Genomic DNA, 16,299 nt, shown 5'->3' with positions numbered 1-16,299 from the left:
AAAAAAAAAAAAAAGGATTTCCATGAAACAGTCCATGGACCCTTGGTTATTCATTACTAACTTGTTTTGCAAGGGAAACTGGAAATTTTTATATTTGGGTATACTGTGTCCCCAATAATGCAAGAATTGGTTCCTAAATTCAGAGAAAAGGATAGATACTGAGAAATAGTCAGCTAGTTAGCATTTGCCATTGAAGGTTAGTTTAACACACATACTCCCAGAATTCTGGAAGAGTTCAGCCTGCCCTACTTTAGGAGCCTAGTATTTGAGATAATACTTACTACATACATTGGGAAAACAAAAGTTCCCCAAAGAGAGTTATAGTAGTGATGTTTGTGTTTCTCTGTTAAAATCCTAACTGGTGAGTATATGCCCGATAAAAACATAGCCATGGACATAAATGTTCACAGCAGCATTATTCATAGTAATCATGGCTACCAAAGTGATTATAACTCAAATGACCATCAACTGATGAATTCACAAACATAATATACCCACATGATATTAAGTCACCCACAAGAAAGAATGGAATACTGATCTGTGCTACCATGTGTCTGACTGTTTAACCTTGAAAACATGATAATTGGAAGAAGCTTGTCATAGACTATAGACTCAGCCTAGGGCTACAACACTATCTATTATACATTTCATCCCCACCATGGAGAGAAGCTAATCACTTTCATTTTCCCAGTCTATTAATTCTAAATATTGTGTTTCCATTTGTAGAATGTGGAAGTGTGAAGAGTAGGAAAATGCATAGAGATTAATAGTTGTCAAAGACTGAAGATATAGAAAAATCTAGTGAGAGAGGAGTAACTGCAAAGGGGTTTTGGCTTCTGTTTTCAGTGGTTGAAAAGATTTTAGGCATAGGTTGTAATGACTGCACAATTATGACTGTACTAAAAACTGTGTAAACTTGAAATGGGTAGGTTTTGTTGTATGTGAGTTATATCTTAATAAAGATGTATAAAGAAAAAGACAGATGGCCAGGAAGCACTCTACAGTGGAGCTCATTAATCTGTGAGCGCATTCCAGGAACAGTTTCCACTGAGCTTTTTTAGCACTTTACTCTTAAACATATAACCAAATATCTTATAAATACCAATGAAATACCCCAAAATTAAAATGAAAGACAAAGACTGAAATAATCAGGTAGATAGAGCAATGTTCAGAGCAAAAAAAAAAAAAAAAAAACTTCCCAAGTAAAATAAAAATTTTCCAAAACAAGAAAGAACTTAAAAGTTAATATGAAAGATAAAGTCACTGTTGCAGGAAGTGTAACAGAAGATGGAAGACTCAGACGGGCAAGATGGCAGAAGCCAGTGAGGGCACTTTGCCACAGGTCCTGGTTTTATCCCTAGAGCATCCATGATGGGAAGACAGAACACACTTCTACAAGTGATCTTCTGACTTCCATACCTCCCTATGCAGCAATAAATAATATGAAGAATAAAAGAATCCATGAACGATATTATAGAGAAAGGAATAAAGACTTTAGGGAGGCAATTATCAAAGGAATAATACAAGAAAATGTCCCCAGACAAGAAAACAAATGTCCAGACTACCTAATTTCTAGTAATGTAAATGGTAAAGACCCCCCCCCCATCAGAAGCATATCAGTTTGTAACATCACGAAATACCAGATCACCACAGTTTGGAGGGGGATGTTTGTTTTCTATGTTTAAAATGCTTCTAGAAAGAAAGCAGTGGGTTGCATATAAAAAATTGGGCATAGGAACATGGTAGTGAAATGGGACAGCATTTTAATTTTTGGTAAAATTATTAAAAGCCAAAAGTCTGGGGAACATGCCTTTTAAAGTTATGAAAATAAATATTTTAGCTTAATTCTCTTCAGTTCTTAAATGTCAAACTAAGGAGTGTCGATTCTAGTCTGAATGAACCTGTAAACAGGTCTCAGCAAACGACATGGTCAGTGCAGTGTTGTGGTTGGACAAATCTGGCACTGTGGAGTATGGAATTCCAGACCACGGAGACCACATTTGGGAGACCAATTATTATAAAGTTACTGTGAGATACAAATTTTATTTTGTGAGATGCTCTAAGGAGGATATTGGAAATAAAAAGTCAAAAGATAGAACATGAGGAGTACTTTAAAGGAAAAGACAATAAATCGTTACAAAGTCATTATTGAAAAGTCATCTAATCATTTAAAACCCAGCAAAATCATTTCCTACAATCCATATTGGTTGTAGTTTGACATTGAAAGTATGCATGTGAGAAGGCAGGGCCATGAAAGGACTGATTGTTTTGCCTTTTACTCAAAAGCACTTAAAACTAGGGATTAATGGTGAAAACATTGCTAATTTTGAGATTTGGGGTGAATAGACACCAAAGAAAAAAGGAAGGCAGACATTCTAGTATCATCTTAGTGTTCCATTACGATCTATGAACCTGGTTTGTATCCTGCTTCAGGAATTTTTCATCTCTGAAGAGGCTCTCACCTATATACTTTGATTCAAGAAGTTCTATAGAGAAGAGATGCATCCAAGCAAAGGCATGGAGGCCAGAAAGAGGTCATATCGGGGTCTTTTTCTATCACTGTCCACAGTATTTTTTTGAAACAGGGTCTCCTCTTAAACCTGTAGCTCACTAGATGGCTAACTATAGTTCCCTCTGTCTCCACCTCCTATCACTGAGACCACTGGACATGCAGTATTGTGACCAGTCCATTTATATGGGTATGGGGTTACAGAATTCAGTTCTCTAGGTTTACACAGCAAGCATTTTACACACTTAGGCATCTCCTCTGCCCATTCTAAGAAGAGGAAAAAAAAAAAACTTTTGTTGTTCTGGTAAAGAACAATCATATATTCTTTGCACTGACAACCATTAGAAATTAGGCATGCAGACCACTCCTAAAGCATTAACATTCTTGTTCTAGATTAGTTTTGATCTAACTGAGGGGTTCAAAGTAGTGGAACTAGTCCTACAACACTTTCTTTTTTCTTTTCTTTTTAATTGAATATTTTACTTATTTGCATTTCAAATGCTATCCCCTTCCCTGGTTTTCCCTTCAGAACCCCCCATCCCATCTGCCTTCCCACTGCTTCTATGAGGGTGTTCCCCCACCCACCCATTTCCACCTCACCTCCCCTACACTGGTGCATCGAGCTTTCACAGAACCAAGGGCCTTTCCTCTCATTGACTTGTCTGGCAACATTTTCTTTATAAACACTACTTTTTGTCTGGTACCTCACTTTGGCATAGTACTCTCTTTATGTAAGTATCACAAATGAAATTTTAATTGTAATATCTTGCTGCATGTGTATACTTTTATTATAATCATTAGCATAACATGCCAAATGCAACAACATGGCCCAGTCCTTCCCGAACTCTCAGCATAATCTCTTGTTAACCCCATGAAGTCTTTCATTTACAACAAACCCCATGGTGTTTTACATTGTTGTTCTGCTTTTGAGTATGTTCTTTCTTCTCAAATAACATTCCTCATTCTTCCTATACTATGTCCTGAGTCTGGCTCATACACTCAAATACCATGACTTGTGTAAGTCCTTAGTCTATCTAACCATTAACCACCTATGTAGCTGATTTATTATAGAACAAACTGTATTGTATTAGATATATGCCTGTATTTCTGCTTGTTATACTTCTTTCATGCTGATAATCATGTTTCATAGGTGTTGCAGCTGGCTAGCATTATTTAATTTGCTTATCTCCCTTGGCAGCTTACATAGTATTTTCTGGAACCATAAAAGCTAGACCACATGAAAGACGCTTTCAGGTCAGATCTAGTTTGAGTCATCTAAATCATGTATCCTAGGTATGTCTTTAGCAGTAGGGACCACCCTCAACACAAGAGGCAACATCACAGAAAACCACAACAGGACATAATCTAGAGTTCAGTGAATTGTGGGAAGCCCAGTTCAAGCAGATGAACCTATATTACAGCTCCTGCATCTATGGCTCAAGGAACATAGTGGAAGAGGAGGGCCAGAATCCCAGGAAGAAACAAGACAGAAACAACAGCAATATCACTGTACATGTTAATGTGGAAGAGGGAAATTTTCACTCCTAGATTAAGAATTACAGGCAACTGTTGACTCCTGGAAAAAGAATTAGTCTTGATTGCCTAGTGCAGAATAACCAGCCTTGAAACGATATACACAGTGTGTGTGTGTGTGTGTGTGTGTGTGTGTGTGTGTGTGTGTGTGTGTGTACATGTAATCAAAGTAAAGGAGGATAGCAACTTGAAAGTGAGGGAGCCTGGAAAGGGTTCTGGAGAAGGTAACTTGGAGAGGCTAAAGAGAGGAAAAGTAGAGAGAAGGTAACATAATTTTATTTCAATAAAAATATTTTAAAAAAGAATTTAGTATTTCCACCCTTCAACTGGTCTATTAGTTGAATTGGATTCTAGGTATAATTTGGTTTGTTTATATGTCTTTGGTTAATTCAGTATATCTGTGTTTATATTTCTTTGATTGATACTAGTAGGTTTTAATACATTTACAATTTAAGGACCAAGAAAGGTATATTATAAAATGGTACATTTTCTATTAGATAATTTTCTACTAATCAAAATGTATTTTGATTTTTCTAGTCTCTTTCTATGTTCCCTTTATTGAATGTGCACATGAATACAAGTTGAAGTTGCTTTGTTTCACTTTCTGTGGGATGGAGAGCCATGGGTTTTTATTTCAAATGATGACTCAGACTGTAGATACTCTCCCTGCTTTATCCCTAGCATCTAGGCTCATCAGACCAGTCTGGAGACTTGAGAGCAGAGAGAAGGAAAGTCTGTATTATGTAATGTGCTTCCATAAGTAGCGATGTGTGGCTAACATAAAAAATCAGTAGCATAAGCAATAAGGGCTGGTTTCACCTACAGCAAGCAGGCCCGTGCAGCTGGGACTCTGTGTGGAGTACGGAAGAGAATACTAGTTAGTGAGTGCTATATAAAGCCTGAAAGAGAAAGCCAAAATTCAAGAGAGTTAGATGTTTTTCAGCATATAGAATCACTTGGAAATGTTCACAACATATCTGATCAGTAAAATCCAGGGAACAGGAAAAAAAAAATCTTTTCTTACTGTGAAATCTCAGTTTTAAAATGTGTTGAAAGTGTTGAGATACCCAGGTTTGTTAATTACTCTTTGGGACATTTTCAGAGTGAGTGACTTAAAATGCATACTGGTTAAAACAGGAGTGTCCTGCAGTACTCAGTGTCTCTTCAAGAATTCAGTGACACAGTTCAGAATCATAACTGCCAACCAAGCAGAAACTCACCTGCACTGAGTCCAGGATTTTGTGTGGCAATAAGCATTTTTAATTAAAAGTTTCCCAGTTCCTAAATTTGGAACTGAATCTGTAAACATGTGGCAGATTGAGCTAGCCAACCAAGCATTATTGGAGTTGTCGGGGAAACGTGACTTTAAAAAATCGGATGGGTAAGCTGAGAAAATCCAGCTGTGTTTATTTCAGATTGCACTAATCAGGGTTCTTTTACTCTTTCCTTCTGCACCAGTGCATCAACTGGTTTGTGTGTGATGGTGCCCCATCCCCCAGCCATTCACTTCTCTAAGACCGATTTTTAAGTAGTGAAGGTTGAAGTAATATAATGGGCATTTACTGTGGTAACAGCCTCCCTTGCCTCATAGTTTATAGCCTCAATAAGTCAGCAGGTAATCTTCATCAACAATTAGATTTTTAACCCATGCTAACCCTACCCTCACAGTTCATAAACTGACTAAATGTAGACTGTGGTGTTTGTTAATTCAATGTGCAGTCAACCTCTAGGAAGCTGTTTCCCAGTTAAACTAAGAACAGTAACATTGGAACCCTGGATTGTATTTCTCTCTGATGCTTATACTAATGGTACAGGGCAGAGGAGAACAGTCAGGAAAGGAACCTGGACAGCAGTCAAGGAATGCACGTTATCTACTTTCATGGCCAAGTCAGGTTTCTTGATGAAGACCCTTCTCAGGCTTGCCTTGGAAAAGATGTTTTAAATTCATTATTCTCCCAATAAATCTCCATTCTGTTCCATTAGAGGAGTAAACTGGTGGCACCAGGCTCTAAAACTCAATAATTAGAAGATCTGTGGAAAATCAATTCATGTGAAGACACAGGAAGAGGTAAACATGATTAGAGGTGACCTGGGGTTTCTAATGCCATATTGAAATAATGCCTCCTTCCCCACTCTTGCCCTGAGACATCCCCAGGCTGTTTGATCTTCTGTTTACTGTAACTATGCTTCTGTGGGAATTACTTCTCAGAGACACTGTCTTCTCAGTAGAGGAAGAGCCTGCTTATTTATTCAGTAGTGAGGTTGGACATATTAGACTTTGCCTATCGACTCATGTATGTGCATATCCACATTTTGAACTATAGAAGATTCTGAACTATATATTAAATATTGAAATTTCAGTAAGTAGCATTTTAAATTATAATTCCAGATGACTTGATTAGAATGAGTTTTTTTATAGCAGATATTAGAAGTTGGGCTCATCTAGAAGAACATTGAAAAAAATATCTTATTTAACCTATTCTAAAGTTAGAAAATAACTTTAAACCAGATAAACCATGCAAAAAGAGGGTGAGCACCACAAAGGAAATACTAGAGAGATTGTGAGAGATTGTACTTGCAAACAGGGATATAGTGAATATCTAGTAGGAGGGTAGCTGGCAATCATATGAAACAAGCTAAAGCATCCTAGATCTGATAGTAGTCTTTAAGAAGAGATCATTCCCTACCTCCAGAGCTGCCTTCCTTACCAGCCTTTGACTGAGAATTTATGGGAATGAGCTCTCCCTGCCCCTTCCCTGCTATTAAAGAGCAGCCACCTTAGCAGAGTATGTTTGCAGAGCGTGCTCCCTGAGCCCTGCCAGCTGCAGCTTCTCCCTGCTGCCTTCCAGCTCTAATCTCCTTAAAGGTGTAGCACCATGGCAACAGGCCCAGCCTAGAGCCCTGGAACCTTGTTTGTGTTACCTGAGGGGCTAGATGCAGCCTGGAGGAATACAGGGACATCACCTGCACTTCAGGCCTTGGATAGAGAGGACTTGTTCTGTTGTTTGTGTCCTGCGTCTGTTGAAGATTTGAGTAACACCTGAAAGGCTTTTTATGCAGCATCAGTAACTGAAGGCATCAGGGAAATCATACTCAGTTGGTTCCTGTCTTCTAAACAGAATTTCCTGAGGTATAGTCCAGGAAGTGACTTGCTACATACCGGGACATGTGGCACCGCTATGGTTTGGGGCTGCACTGCCAAGTGGCTGTACAGTTGCTTCATGTAGGTAGACATTTATTTTGTTTTAAATAAAATTAATTGATATTTTAATTTTTTGGAGATTATAAAAAATAAAAGAAACTTTGTCATAAGTCTTTCTACTTTAAATAACTCTTGGCCTTTCCTGGTGATCTGACCATCCCTGAGCTACAGTGATTTTCCTCCAGCAGTTCCTGAGAAGGATAGCTAGAATTGTTTTCATTTGTTTAACAAAGATTGTGGTGTTCTGTTACTTCAATCTGGCTTCTGATTCAGCGTATTGAGAAAGGCTGCATTATGATAAGTTGACTAAGGTTTAAAAAAAGTATTTATTTATAATTGTATTATATTGTATTGTATTTTCCCCACATAACTTCAAACATGTTTTCTTATCTAGAAGAAAGGGAAATGAATACAACTGTTGCTTTGTCATATTTTGTGTACACTATATTTGGAAGCTTTTGTCCCTTTTTTAATATACTTTGCTTTATTAGTGGGAAATACTATGTTGCCTTTTTTACTTAAAAAAAATGCGGTCAAAACACAATATTTTTCAGCCGAAACTAGGTGGTGGTTGTTATTTGTTGTTTTGTTTTCGTTGTAACAACAGGCTAAAGTAGTATCCTTACTGCTTAAGATGTTTCTTATTTACGGAGCTTGACTAAGTAGAGTAGAGACCGAAAATAGTGACCTTAGTGTGAGTTTCCACTATCCTATTGTTTAATAATTTAGACTCTTCTGGCTCCCTTCAATATTACCCTTGCTCCTAGTAAATGGAGAAAATTGCTTAGAATATTTTACCAAAACAAATGTCTTTTATACAGATATTTCTTTCTAGACCTATTACTAAGACCTTGTGCATGAAGCATATGGTTGTTTCAATTAATAAGTATACTTATTGACTAAAACTGCATGGCCATACATTTCTGAGTTTATGAAAATTGTTTTCTATCATATTTGGTTGCACTAATTTTACAATTTACAGTAGGAACGCAGTGAAGCACTAGCTCCTATAGTGACAAAAGCTAGAATACCTAACTAACTACCTTTCTCTTTTAAACAGCCAGGAAAAGAGTCAGCCAAGATGCCTGCCTGCAGACAGTGTCAGTTGCCTTCTGCCGACTTTAGCTTCTTCTTTTTCTTAACTATATGAGAATTTTCTTCAAGGCATTCTATTTTTTATTGACATTTATACTGTAAAGCATGTATAGAAGTCAAAGTTTACCAGAAGACAATTCCATATTAAGATGAAAATCAGGCTGTTTGAAAGACATTCTTGTGCTGAAAAGTTTGTCTTTCTTGTTGTCACTCTGACTACTACTGCTTGCTTTCTCTTGCTGTATGTGTGGAGTGGGGGTGGGACCTGCCAGCACACAAAGAAGCAAGCTAAGGCTTCAGCCACTGTCAGGGACTGAAGGGAAAATAAAAATAACATCTGTACAGGAATGTAGGGGTCATTTGAGGCTTGTAAAGTTCTTATGTTTTTTTTTTTTTTTTTGCTTTGTTGAAGGTGTGTTCATGTATGTGCTCAGTTTATGGATATGATTGCTAATACTCTTAATATCATAGAATATTTATGTGTTCCTCCTTTATTTTTCTCCTTTCTACTTTTGGGCATTTTTCTTAGTCTCCTTTCATTAGACCTTCATGTAATACTGCCTTAAGTATCCTGTCCTTTTAGATCTCGAGGTCTGCCTAAACTGAAAGAGTCCCGTTCCCATGAGTCCCTGCTGAGCCCATGCAGTGCAGTGGAGTGTCTGGATCTCGGCAGAGGAGAGCCAGTCTCCGTGAAGCCACTGCACAGTAGCATCCTCGGACAAGACTTTTGCTTTGAGGTAAAATGGGGGGAAAAAACATAGGAAGAAGGGTAATAATTTAACAGTTTCAATCATGTTTCTGATGGATTATCTTAACTGGTTTTCAGTTATTAAATTTTTTTTCTTAAAAGGGGACAGTTAAAAATCTGTTAATAGAATATTTGTAATTGAAGTTATTCATAATTCTCATGCCTTTGCTTTCAAAAACTTGAGCACTTAGTACATTCTCAGAATAGATTACAAGATGAACGGTAGCTTCTCCAACTAATATGCTAATCTTTAGTATTGATGCCATGTATTGATTGGTATTTAATCCTTAATTTTAAGGGACTTTTGAGAAAACCCACCAAAATCACAATTTTATAACTATAACATGAGCAATTCTTGACCGAGGACCATACTTTGTTTGTTTTTGTAATCTCCTGCATGTTCTTAGATCAGTAGCCTTATTTCAGGTCTTCACTAATCATCTGAATCTAGGAACTGCCATTTCAGACGCTGCACACTGTCTGATCTGATTCATTGTATTGATGAACTGAGAGTGACAGACTACAGCAGTTTTAGCAGATCGTTTATATGTGCTTTTATAGTTAATAAGAATAGAGTTGTTGTTGTTATTATTATTATTATTATTATTATTATTATTATTATTATTGAAAATCTCTTGAACTTCTATCTGTAGAGCTCAGTTCAGTAGGCTTCACCGTGGCCACAGTATATATGTCCAGTGTTATAAATGACTCCGGGAGGAGAAATGGCCTCCAGAGAGTGATTCAGTTATACTGATACTTTTCAACTTCCTTTAGTAGCATCATAATGAAACAATCAGAAGAACTCAAATGATTTTATAGACATTTTCACTTTTTAGTTAATTTTTTAAAAGATTTATTTATTATAAGTGCACTGTAGCTGTCTTCACATACCCAGAAGTTTGCATCAGATCTCATTACAGATGGTTGTGAGCCACCGTGTGGTTGCTGGGATTTGAACTTAGGACCTCCAGAAGAGCAGTCATCTCTTCTAAACTAAAAGGCCATCTCTCCAGCCCTTTCAGTTAATTTTTTATTAGCTCAAATGAACATATTGATTTACAAGTAATTTTAGATGTGCCCTTAAATGTTTTTAGTGTTGTATTTTTCTGAACCCTAGGCAAGCTAAACTGTGATTGAGCATTGTTCTCAGAGCTCAGACATAAGTAAAGATATGACAAAGCTAAAACAACTGTTTTAGTTTTACATGGTAAGATTTGAGTTCCAGACATGTCCTTAATTCTTTAAAAAAAAAAAAAAAGAAATTAGAAGATAAATCACACCCATACTCAGTCTTACATCATCATCTCTAATCTTTGTGTTGAAGGTCACCTACTTAAGTGGAAGTAAATGCTTCAGCTGTAACTCCGCCTCAGAGAGAGATAAGTGGATGGAAAACCTTCGAAGGACAGTTCAGCCAAATAAGGTAATGGTAGCTTTGAGTGACAGAAATGTGTTACAAACAGGACATTTATAACACCCCCTCTAAGACATATAGATCATCTCAGAAGAGAGAGCAGACAGAATATAAATGCAGGAAGATTGAAGAAGGATTAAGAAATACACAGCCAGTGTTCAGCCACCCACACAAAACTGGGTCTGTCCTGTCAGCAGTCAGTCATGGATTATAAGAGGCTCAAGGGACCCTACCCCCTCCCTGCTGAAGTATTGGCTACGTATAGATTTGGGGGCGGGGGGAGCCATTACAGGTTTCCGTTGTATACCCAGCACAGGTGCCCACTGCGCTCGAGTGGATGGTTCTAAACACATGGCCGTGTATAGTTTCTTGAATAAACTCAGTGGGTCTCAGAAGTGGGGGGTGAAATGAATGTGTAGGAAAGGAATCTGTAAGGAGGGGAGTAATGAGGGTGGCAAGAAATTAAAAATGCACATTATACATGTATGAAATTGTCAGAACCAATTCAATAAAAGTCTTTTAATGTATCACTCTGTGAGCAGCAAGTTAATAAAAGACAAATGTAATATCTTTATTTTATAAATCTTTGTAACTTTTTGTTGTTGAAACAAGGTCTTAGTGTGTAACCAAGACTGATCTTAAACTTGTAGCTGTTTTTTTCCCAGCCTTGCAAGTACTGGGATTATAGGCTAGTGCTACCACATCTGGCTTAGAGCTTGGCAGTTTTAAGAAACTGTATGCATGTTATGACATTTTGCACTGAAAATAATCTTACTGGAGATGATATTCCTGTCATTTTACCAATGGGAATACAGAGGTTCAAAAAGCTAGGTGACATGCTCTGCCAGGAGGAGGCAAGGTTGTTAGCAGCTTCTTTTTTTGTTAATTCCTAGAAATTAGTCCAGCTTCGTATAGCTGGCTTTAGAGAACTTACTATTACGTGCTGACTTTTTTTTTTTTTTTTTGAAAGTAGGGCCTTTTATTTCACTTGGACTGTCTAAAGGAAACCAGAAGTTTGTTTTAATGTTTAAAATGAGGGAGCACATACAAAACCAAAACCTGAAGAGATAACACACCAGACTTCTCTGGGGGACAGGAGGCCATCTCCCAGGCGGGAAGCTACCTCAGGAGGTTATCACAGTGCTAGGTAAAGGGTGATGGGACAGTGGTCACTGCCAAGAGCCTTGGACCAGATCTTGCTGTCACACAATGCAGGTAAAAAAGAGTGGGAGAGCAAAAAGTAATCAAGGCACCAACCAACATTCTTAGAGTAAGAATTCATGTAAGTCCAGAAAGTGTAAGCGTAAGCAGTGTTGGGATAGAGATGTCAGAAGCTGTCAGCCAATGGTACAGCCTATAGCAGTTCCCCAAAACCTTGGCGCTCCTGGGGAGTAAAGCCAGCATTCTTTTTGTTTCCTTTGGGGTTACGAAGGTCAATTTCTTCATGAGCCACATTGAGATCCCCACATAGCACAAGAGCCTTTCTGGAAGCCAAGTCCTTTATCCCATCGCTGTCGGTATTCCAGTCTTACCAGACCCCTGCCTGCATTGGGAACATAGGCTGTTACCAAGACAAAGGACTCAAATTCAGCCACAATCACCCGGCCTTCTTGATCATGTTCTTCCTCACCAATGCCATAAGAGACTTTTAGTGGGCACTGGCAGGAAAGTAGGCCCACACCATTGTATCCTTCTTTGTCTGACGGAGCTGACCAGTACTGATGGGTGAGTCCAGGCAGCTCTTGCAGTTCAGCCGAGAGGTTGTTCTCCGAGCATTTGGTCTCTTGGAGGCACAAGATATCTGGTGCTTCTTCCTTTACCCAATCCAAACCTTTGTTTTTAATCCAGGCTCAAAGCCCATCCACATTCCAGGAGCATATCTTGAGTGTGGCAGATTTGCCACTGAGTGAGGTTTTCTGATCTGGAGGGTTCTCATACAGGACAGGGCCCTCTCCCGCGGCCTCCTTCTCAGTTTTCTTTGCTGCCCCCTTACTCTTCTTGGTCTCTGGCTCCAACTTGGGTTCTTCCCCGTCCTCGGCCGTGGCTTTCTTTCCCCGCTTTGGCATCGCTGTGACTAAAGCCCTTAGGTGCCTGGAGCACCAAAGCAGTGTTTACTGCGCTGCCTGGCCTCCCAATGAAGCCAGAGACCCTCATGGCACAAAGAATGGAGCCTCACGTGCTGACATTTTTTAACCCAAGTAAAACAGAGAGAGAGAGTATGTGTGTGTACAGAGAGAGAGAGAGAATATGAGAGAGAGAATGAGAGAGAGAGAATGAGAGTGAGCACAGTGTGTCTAGGGAAGTCAGAAGTCAATTTGTAGTTGCTTCTTTTCCTTCCACCGTATGTGTCCTGGGGTCAAGCTTGGCAGCATATGCAGCTAATGAGCCATCTTACTAGTACAAGACTCATCTTCAGAGTTCTATGGTCCTAAACAATAAGATGGTGATTCTTATTTATTGACTGCTCTTAGTAGAAGACCATTACTAATCATCAGCATTACTTTAAGAAGAAAGCATTTTCTTTCTGGTATGTCAGCTTTAAATTCAACTTTGTTGTCTCTTTTTAGGACAATTGTAGACGAGCTGAAAATGTTCTCCGTTTATGGATCATTGAAGCCAAGGATCTTGCCCCTAAAAAAAAATATTTCTGCGAACTGTGCCTTGATGATACCCTCTTTGCTCGTACAACCAGCAAGACCAAAGCAGACAATATTTTTTGGGGTGAACATTTTGAATTCTATAGCCTTCCACCTCTTCATAGCATCACGGTTCATATTTATAAGGATGTGGAAAAAAAGAAAAAAAAGGACAAGAATAATTATGTAGGGCTAGTCAATATCCCCACTGCCAGTGTGACTGGTCGCCAGTTTGTAGAAAAGTGGTACCCAGTGAGTACACCCACACCCAACAAAGGAAAGACAGGAGGACCTTCTATTCGGATTAAGTCACGTTTCCAAACTATCACCATTCTGCCTATGGAGCAATACAAAGAGTTTGCAGAATTCATCACCAGCAACTACACCATGCTGTGTTCTGTTCTTGAGCCAGTAATTAGTGTGAGGAATAAAGAGGAGTTGGCTTGTGCCTTAGTACACATTCTTCAAAGTACTGGCAGAGCCAAGGTAAGTCAAAAGGGGTATGTTACCTTAAAGTCCTTCCTTACTGTGTACAAGGAAAATGAAGCTGTGGGCACTAATAGATACTGTGAAAGTCCAGTCTAAAAACTTTTCAGAAAAAGAAAAGGGAATTAAGGATGAGTTAAGAAAGCCTGTTTGCAGATCTGTAAGAGCTTAAGTTTTTTAGCTAAAATGAAATGGGAGAACTAGCAACTACTTATTTCTGGTTTATTTCCATGAGGTAGGAAACATGGATGCAGTTGCTATAATAACCCCACAACATATTCAAATTCTGGTGTTATTGTTGTTTTTGTTCTTGTTTTCTCACCATGTTACCCATTCTAGCCCCAAACTTGTGATCTTCCTGCCTCAGCCTCCCAAATCCCAGAATTAAAGGTTTGATACAGGTGTGCAACATCATGCCTAGGTAAAGTTTTTCTGGAGTCCTTAATCTTTCTGGAGTACTTTCTCAGTGTATTTTAAGATTAACTTCTACCTGTATCCCAGTGGCACAGAAGGAGATATGCAAGAAATGTACAAAGTGTAAATCTTCATGGAATTAAAATCTGGATCTGAAATGAAAATGCCAAGGGGTGTTGTACAGTTACTTGGCAGCTATTTCATAGTAATCTTTCCATGTAAATGGAAATGAAAACTGGGAAGATACAGTAGCACCCAGCATGTGTCTGTAACTGTTAGGTGCTGATGAGTGTCTCACTGTGTGTGTTGGACAAAAACAAACACTCTCCTTGACCTCCTGGAGCGCTCAGTTCTCTGCAGGACAATATTAAGTAACCGAAGAGTAGAGCTGTGGCTATAGTGAAAAGCACTGAGGAAAATGATAAACAGTTCTATGGAAGTGTGGAGATGGGGAGCTGGCAGGTGAGGTGCTGGGTTAATCCTGGTCCAGGAGGAAACAGTGTGTGAACCGAGATCTAAAGGGTTCCAGAAATTTGTTTTATGGTATGATAGAGGTGAGGGTGGGAGGAGAACAGAGCTGAGAACAGCATTTGTGAAGGTTTCTTGTGGTGAATAGGAAACTTGTGTGTAGAGAAGGCTGTGTGGACCACAGGACAGGAACCAGCGCAGCGTGCAGGAACCGGAGCCGAGAGGATAGCACTAGGTACGGTGGGGGCAGGGCAGGGGAAGAGAACCTGGAGATACATTCAGGAATTTTTTCCAAAGTGCATTAGAAAATCTCTGAAGGAATTCAGAAAATAAATTTAGAGCTGGCATTACATAAGCTTTTTGTTCTGTCTGCCTGCTATCTTTCCATGGAATTTGGTGACTTAGTTTTAAAGCAGTGTTCCCAGGATATCTGCTATTTCCATAGTCTTTTCTAATGTTTGTTGCTTAACTCAGTTGCTTTCTTTCTGACTGAACATCATTCTTCCAGGATTTTCTGACTGACTTGGTGATGTCAGAGGTGGATCGTTGTGGAGAGCATGATGTCTTGATCTTCAGAGAAAACACCATTGCCACTAAATCCATTGAGGAATACCTCAAGTTGGTGGGACAACAGTACCTTCATGACGCACTCGGTATGGAAAGGAAGATATCTATCTTCTTTGTCTTTCAATTCTAACTTTTTTTTTTTTTTTTTTTTTTTGCCTCCTAGGATAAACCCAGACTCTGCATGTATTTAGTTCATTTGACTTGAGTGACTTAGGTTTCAACTGTAAACTGTCCTTGCCAGCACATTCATTGTAGCATGAGTCAAAGTAGAAAATCCATTGATATATACACCCATCCCAAAAGCTTTGCATTTCTGGTCCTAGGATATATAATATTATTGATAGATTTCATCATTAGAACTTAGGTGTTCTATTTCTCCTAAAATTATTGGGTATTCACATTATGATATTCTATATTTCCTCAATCTTAAAAGGATTAGCATACCATTTATTATCATACATACGAAGCTCTCATCAGAAATTGAGAAATGCTGATTAGTTCCTACAGTTCTATACTTCCGTTTTAAGGTCTTTAACTCGTAACTAATTTTTGTTCGATCATTTCTTGTTGATGAATAAGCCACTTACTGAAAGATCTAGATGTGGTTATGAAATGAAGTCATTGCTAATAAAGTAAGGCAGTGTGTTAGACAAATAACATTATAAGGTGTAGAATAATAAATTGGTGTGAGGTGCTTGAAGAAAATAGTGGTTCAGAGATGGACTGCTGGTCTGCCATAGCCTGAGCTGGCCTTGTTTTCATAACAGTCCTCCTGACTCAGCCTCCCAGTGCTAGGAATGTAGACATGAGCCACCATGCTGGCAATTTCCTGTATCTCCATACTCCTAGTGCTTCACACAAAATGTACTACAGCACCATACTGTATAAACATAATAGTAACCACATATGTGTGTAATATCATGTGTATATTAAGTAATTTTAAACTTTTAAGTAAGTGTAAAAAAACAAGAGAAACCAATGAAATTATGGCAAATTTTATTTAACACAATATATTTCAAATATTAACAGCTGATCAATATGGGGATTGGTTTTTTTCTTTTTTTATTAGATAATTTCTTTATTTACATTTCAAATGTTATCCCCTTTCCTAGTTTCCCCCTCTGAAAATCCCCTACCCCTACCCTCTCCCCAAGTTCCCCAACATACCCCCTGGCATTCCCCTATATTGGGGCATAGAACCTTCACAGGACCAAGGGCCTCTCC

General features: G+C 38.6%; 1 protein-coding gene and 1 pseudogene across 8 annotated transcripts in view; one reads left to right on the top strand and one right to left on the bottom strand.

Moving 5' to 3' along the window:
- The window catches only part of Rasal2 (RAS protein activator like 2), a 276,958-nt gene that overhangs the window by 217,831 nt on the left and 42,828 nt on the right, over positions 1–16,299 (top strand). For all 8 annotated transcript variants that reach the window (XM_029538940.1, XM_021199327.2, XM_029538939.1 and 5 more), the window contains 4 exons: positions 8,923–9,076; positions 10,415–10,513; positions 13,072–13,626; positions 15,017–15,161. In XM_029538940.1, coding sequence (XP_029394800.1) covers positions 8,923–9,076; positions 10,415–10,513; positions 13,072–13,626; positions 15,017–15,161 — 953 coding nt within the window. The remainder of the gene's footprint in view (positions 1–8,922; positions 9,077–10,414; positions 10,514–13,071; positions 13,627–15,016; positions 15,162–16,299) is intronic.
- Positions 11,625–12,570, bottom strand: LOC110322624 (annotated as a pseudogene).

Source organism: Mus pahari, chromosome 5 (assembly GCF_900095145.1).
Source record: "Mus pahari chromosome 5, PAHARI_EIJ_v1.1, whole genome shotgun sequence".
Classification (NCBI taxonomy): Eukaryota; Metazoa; Chordata; class Mammalia; order Rodentia; family Muridae; genus Mus; species Mus pahari.
Note: the sequence above shows the minus strand (reverse complement) of the source record. Positions and strands in the feature narration are given on the sequence as shown.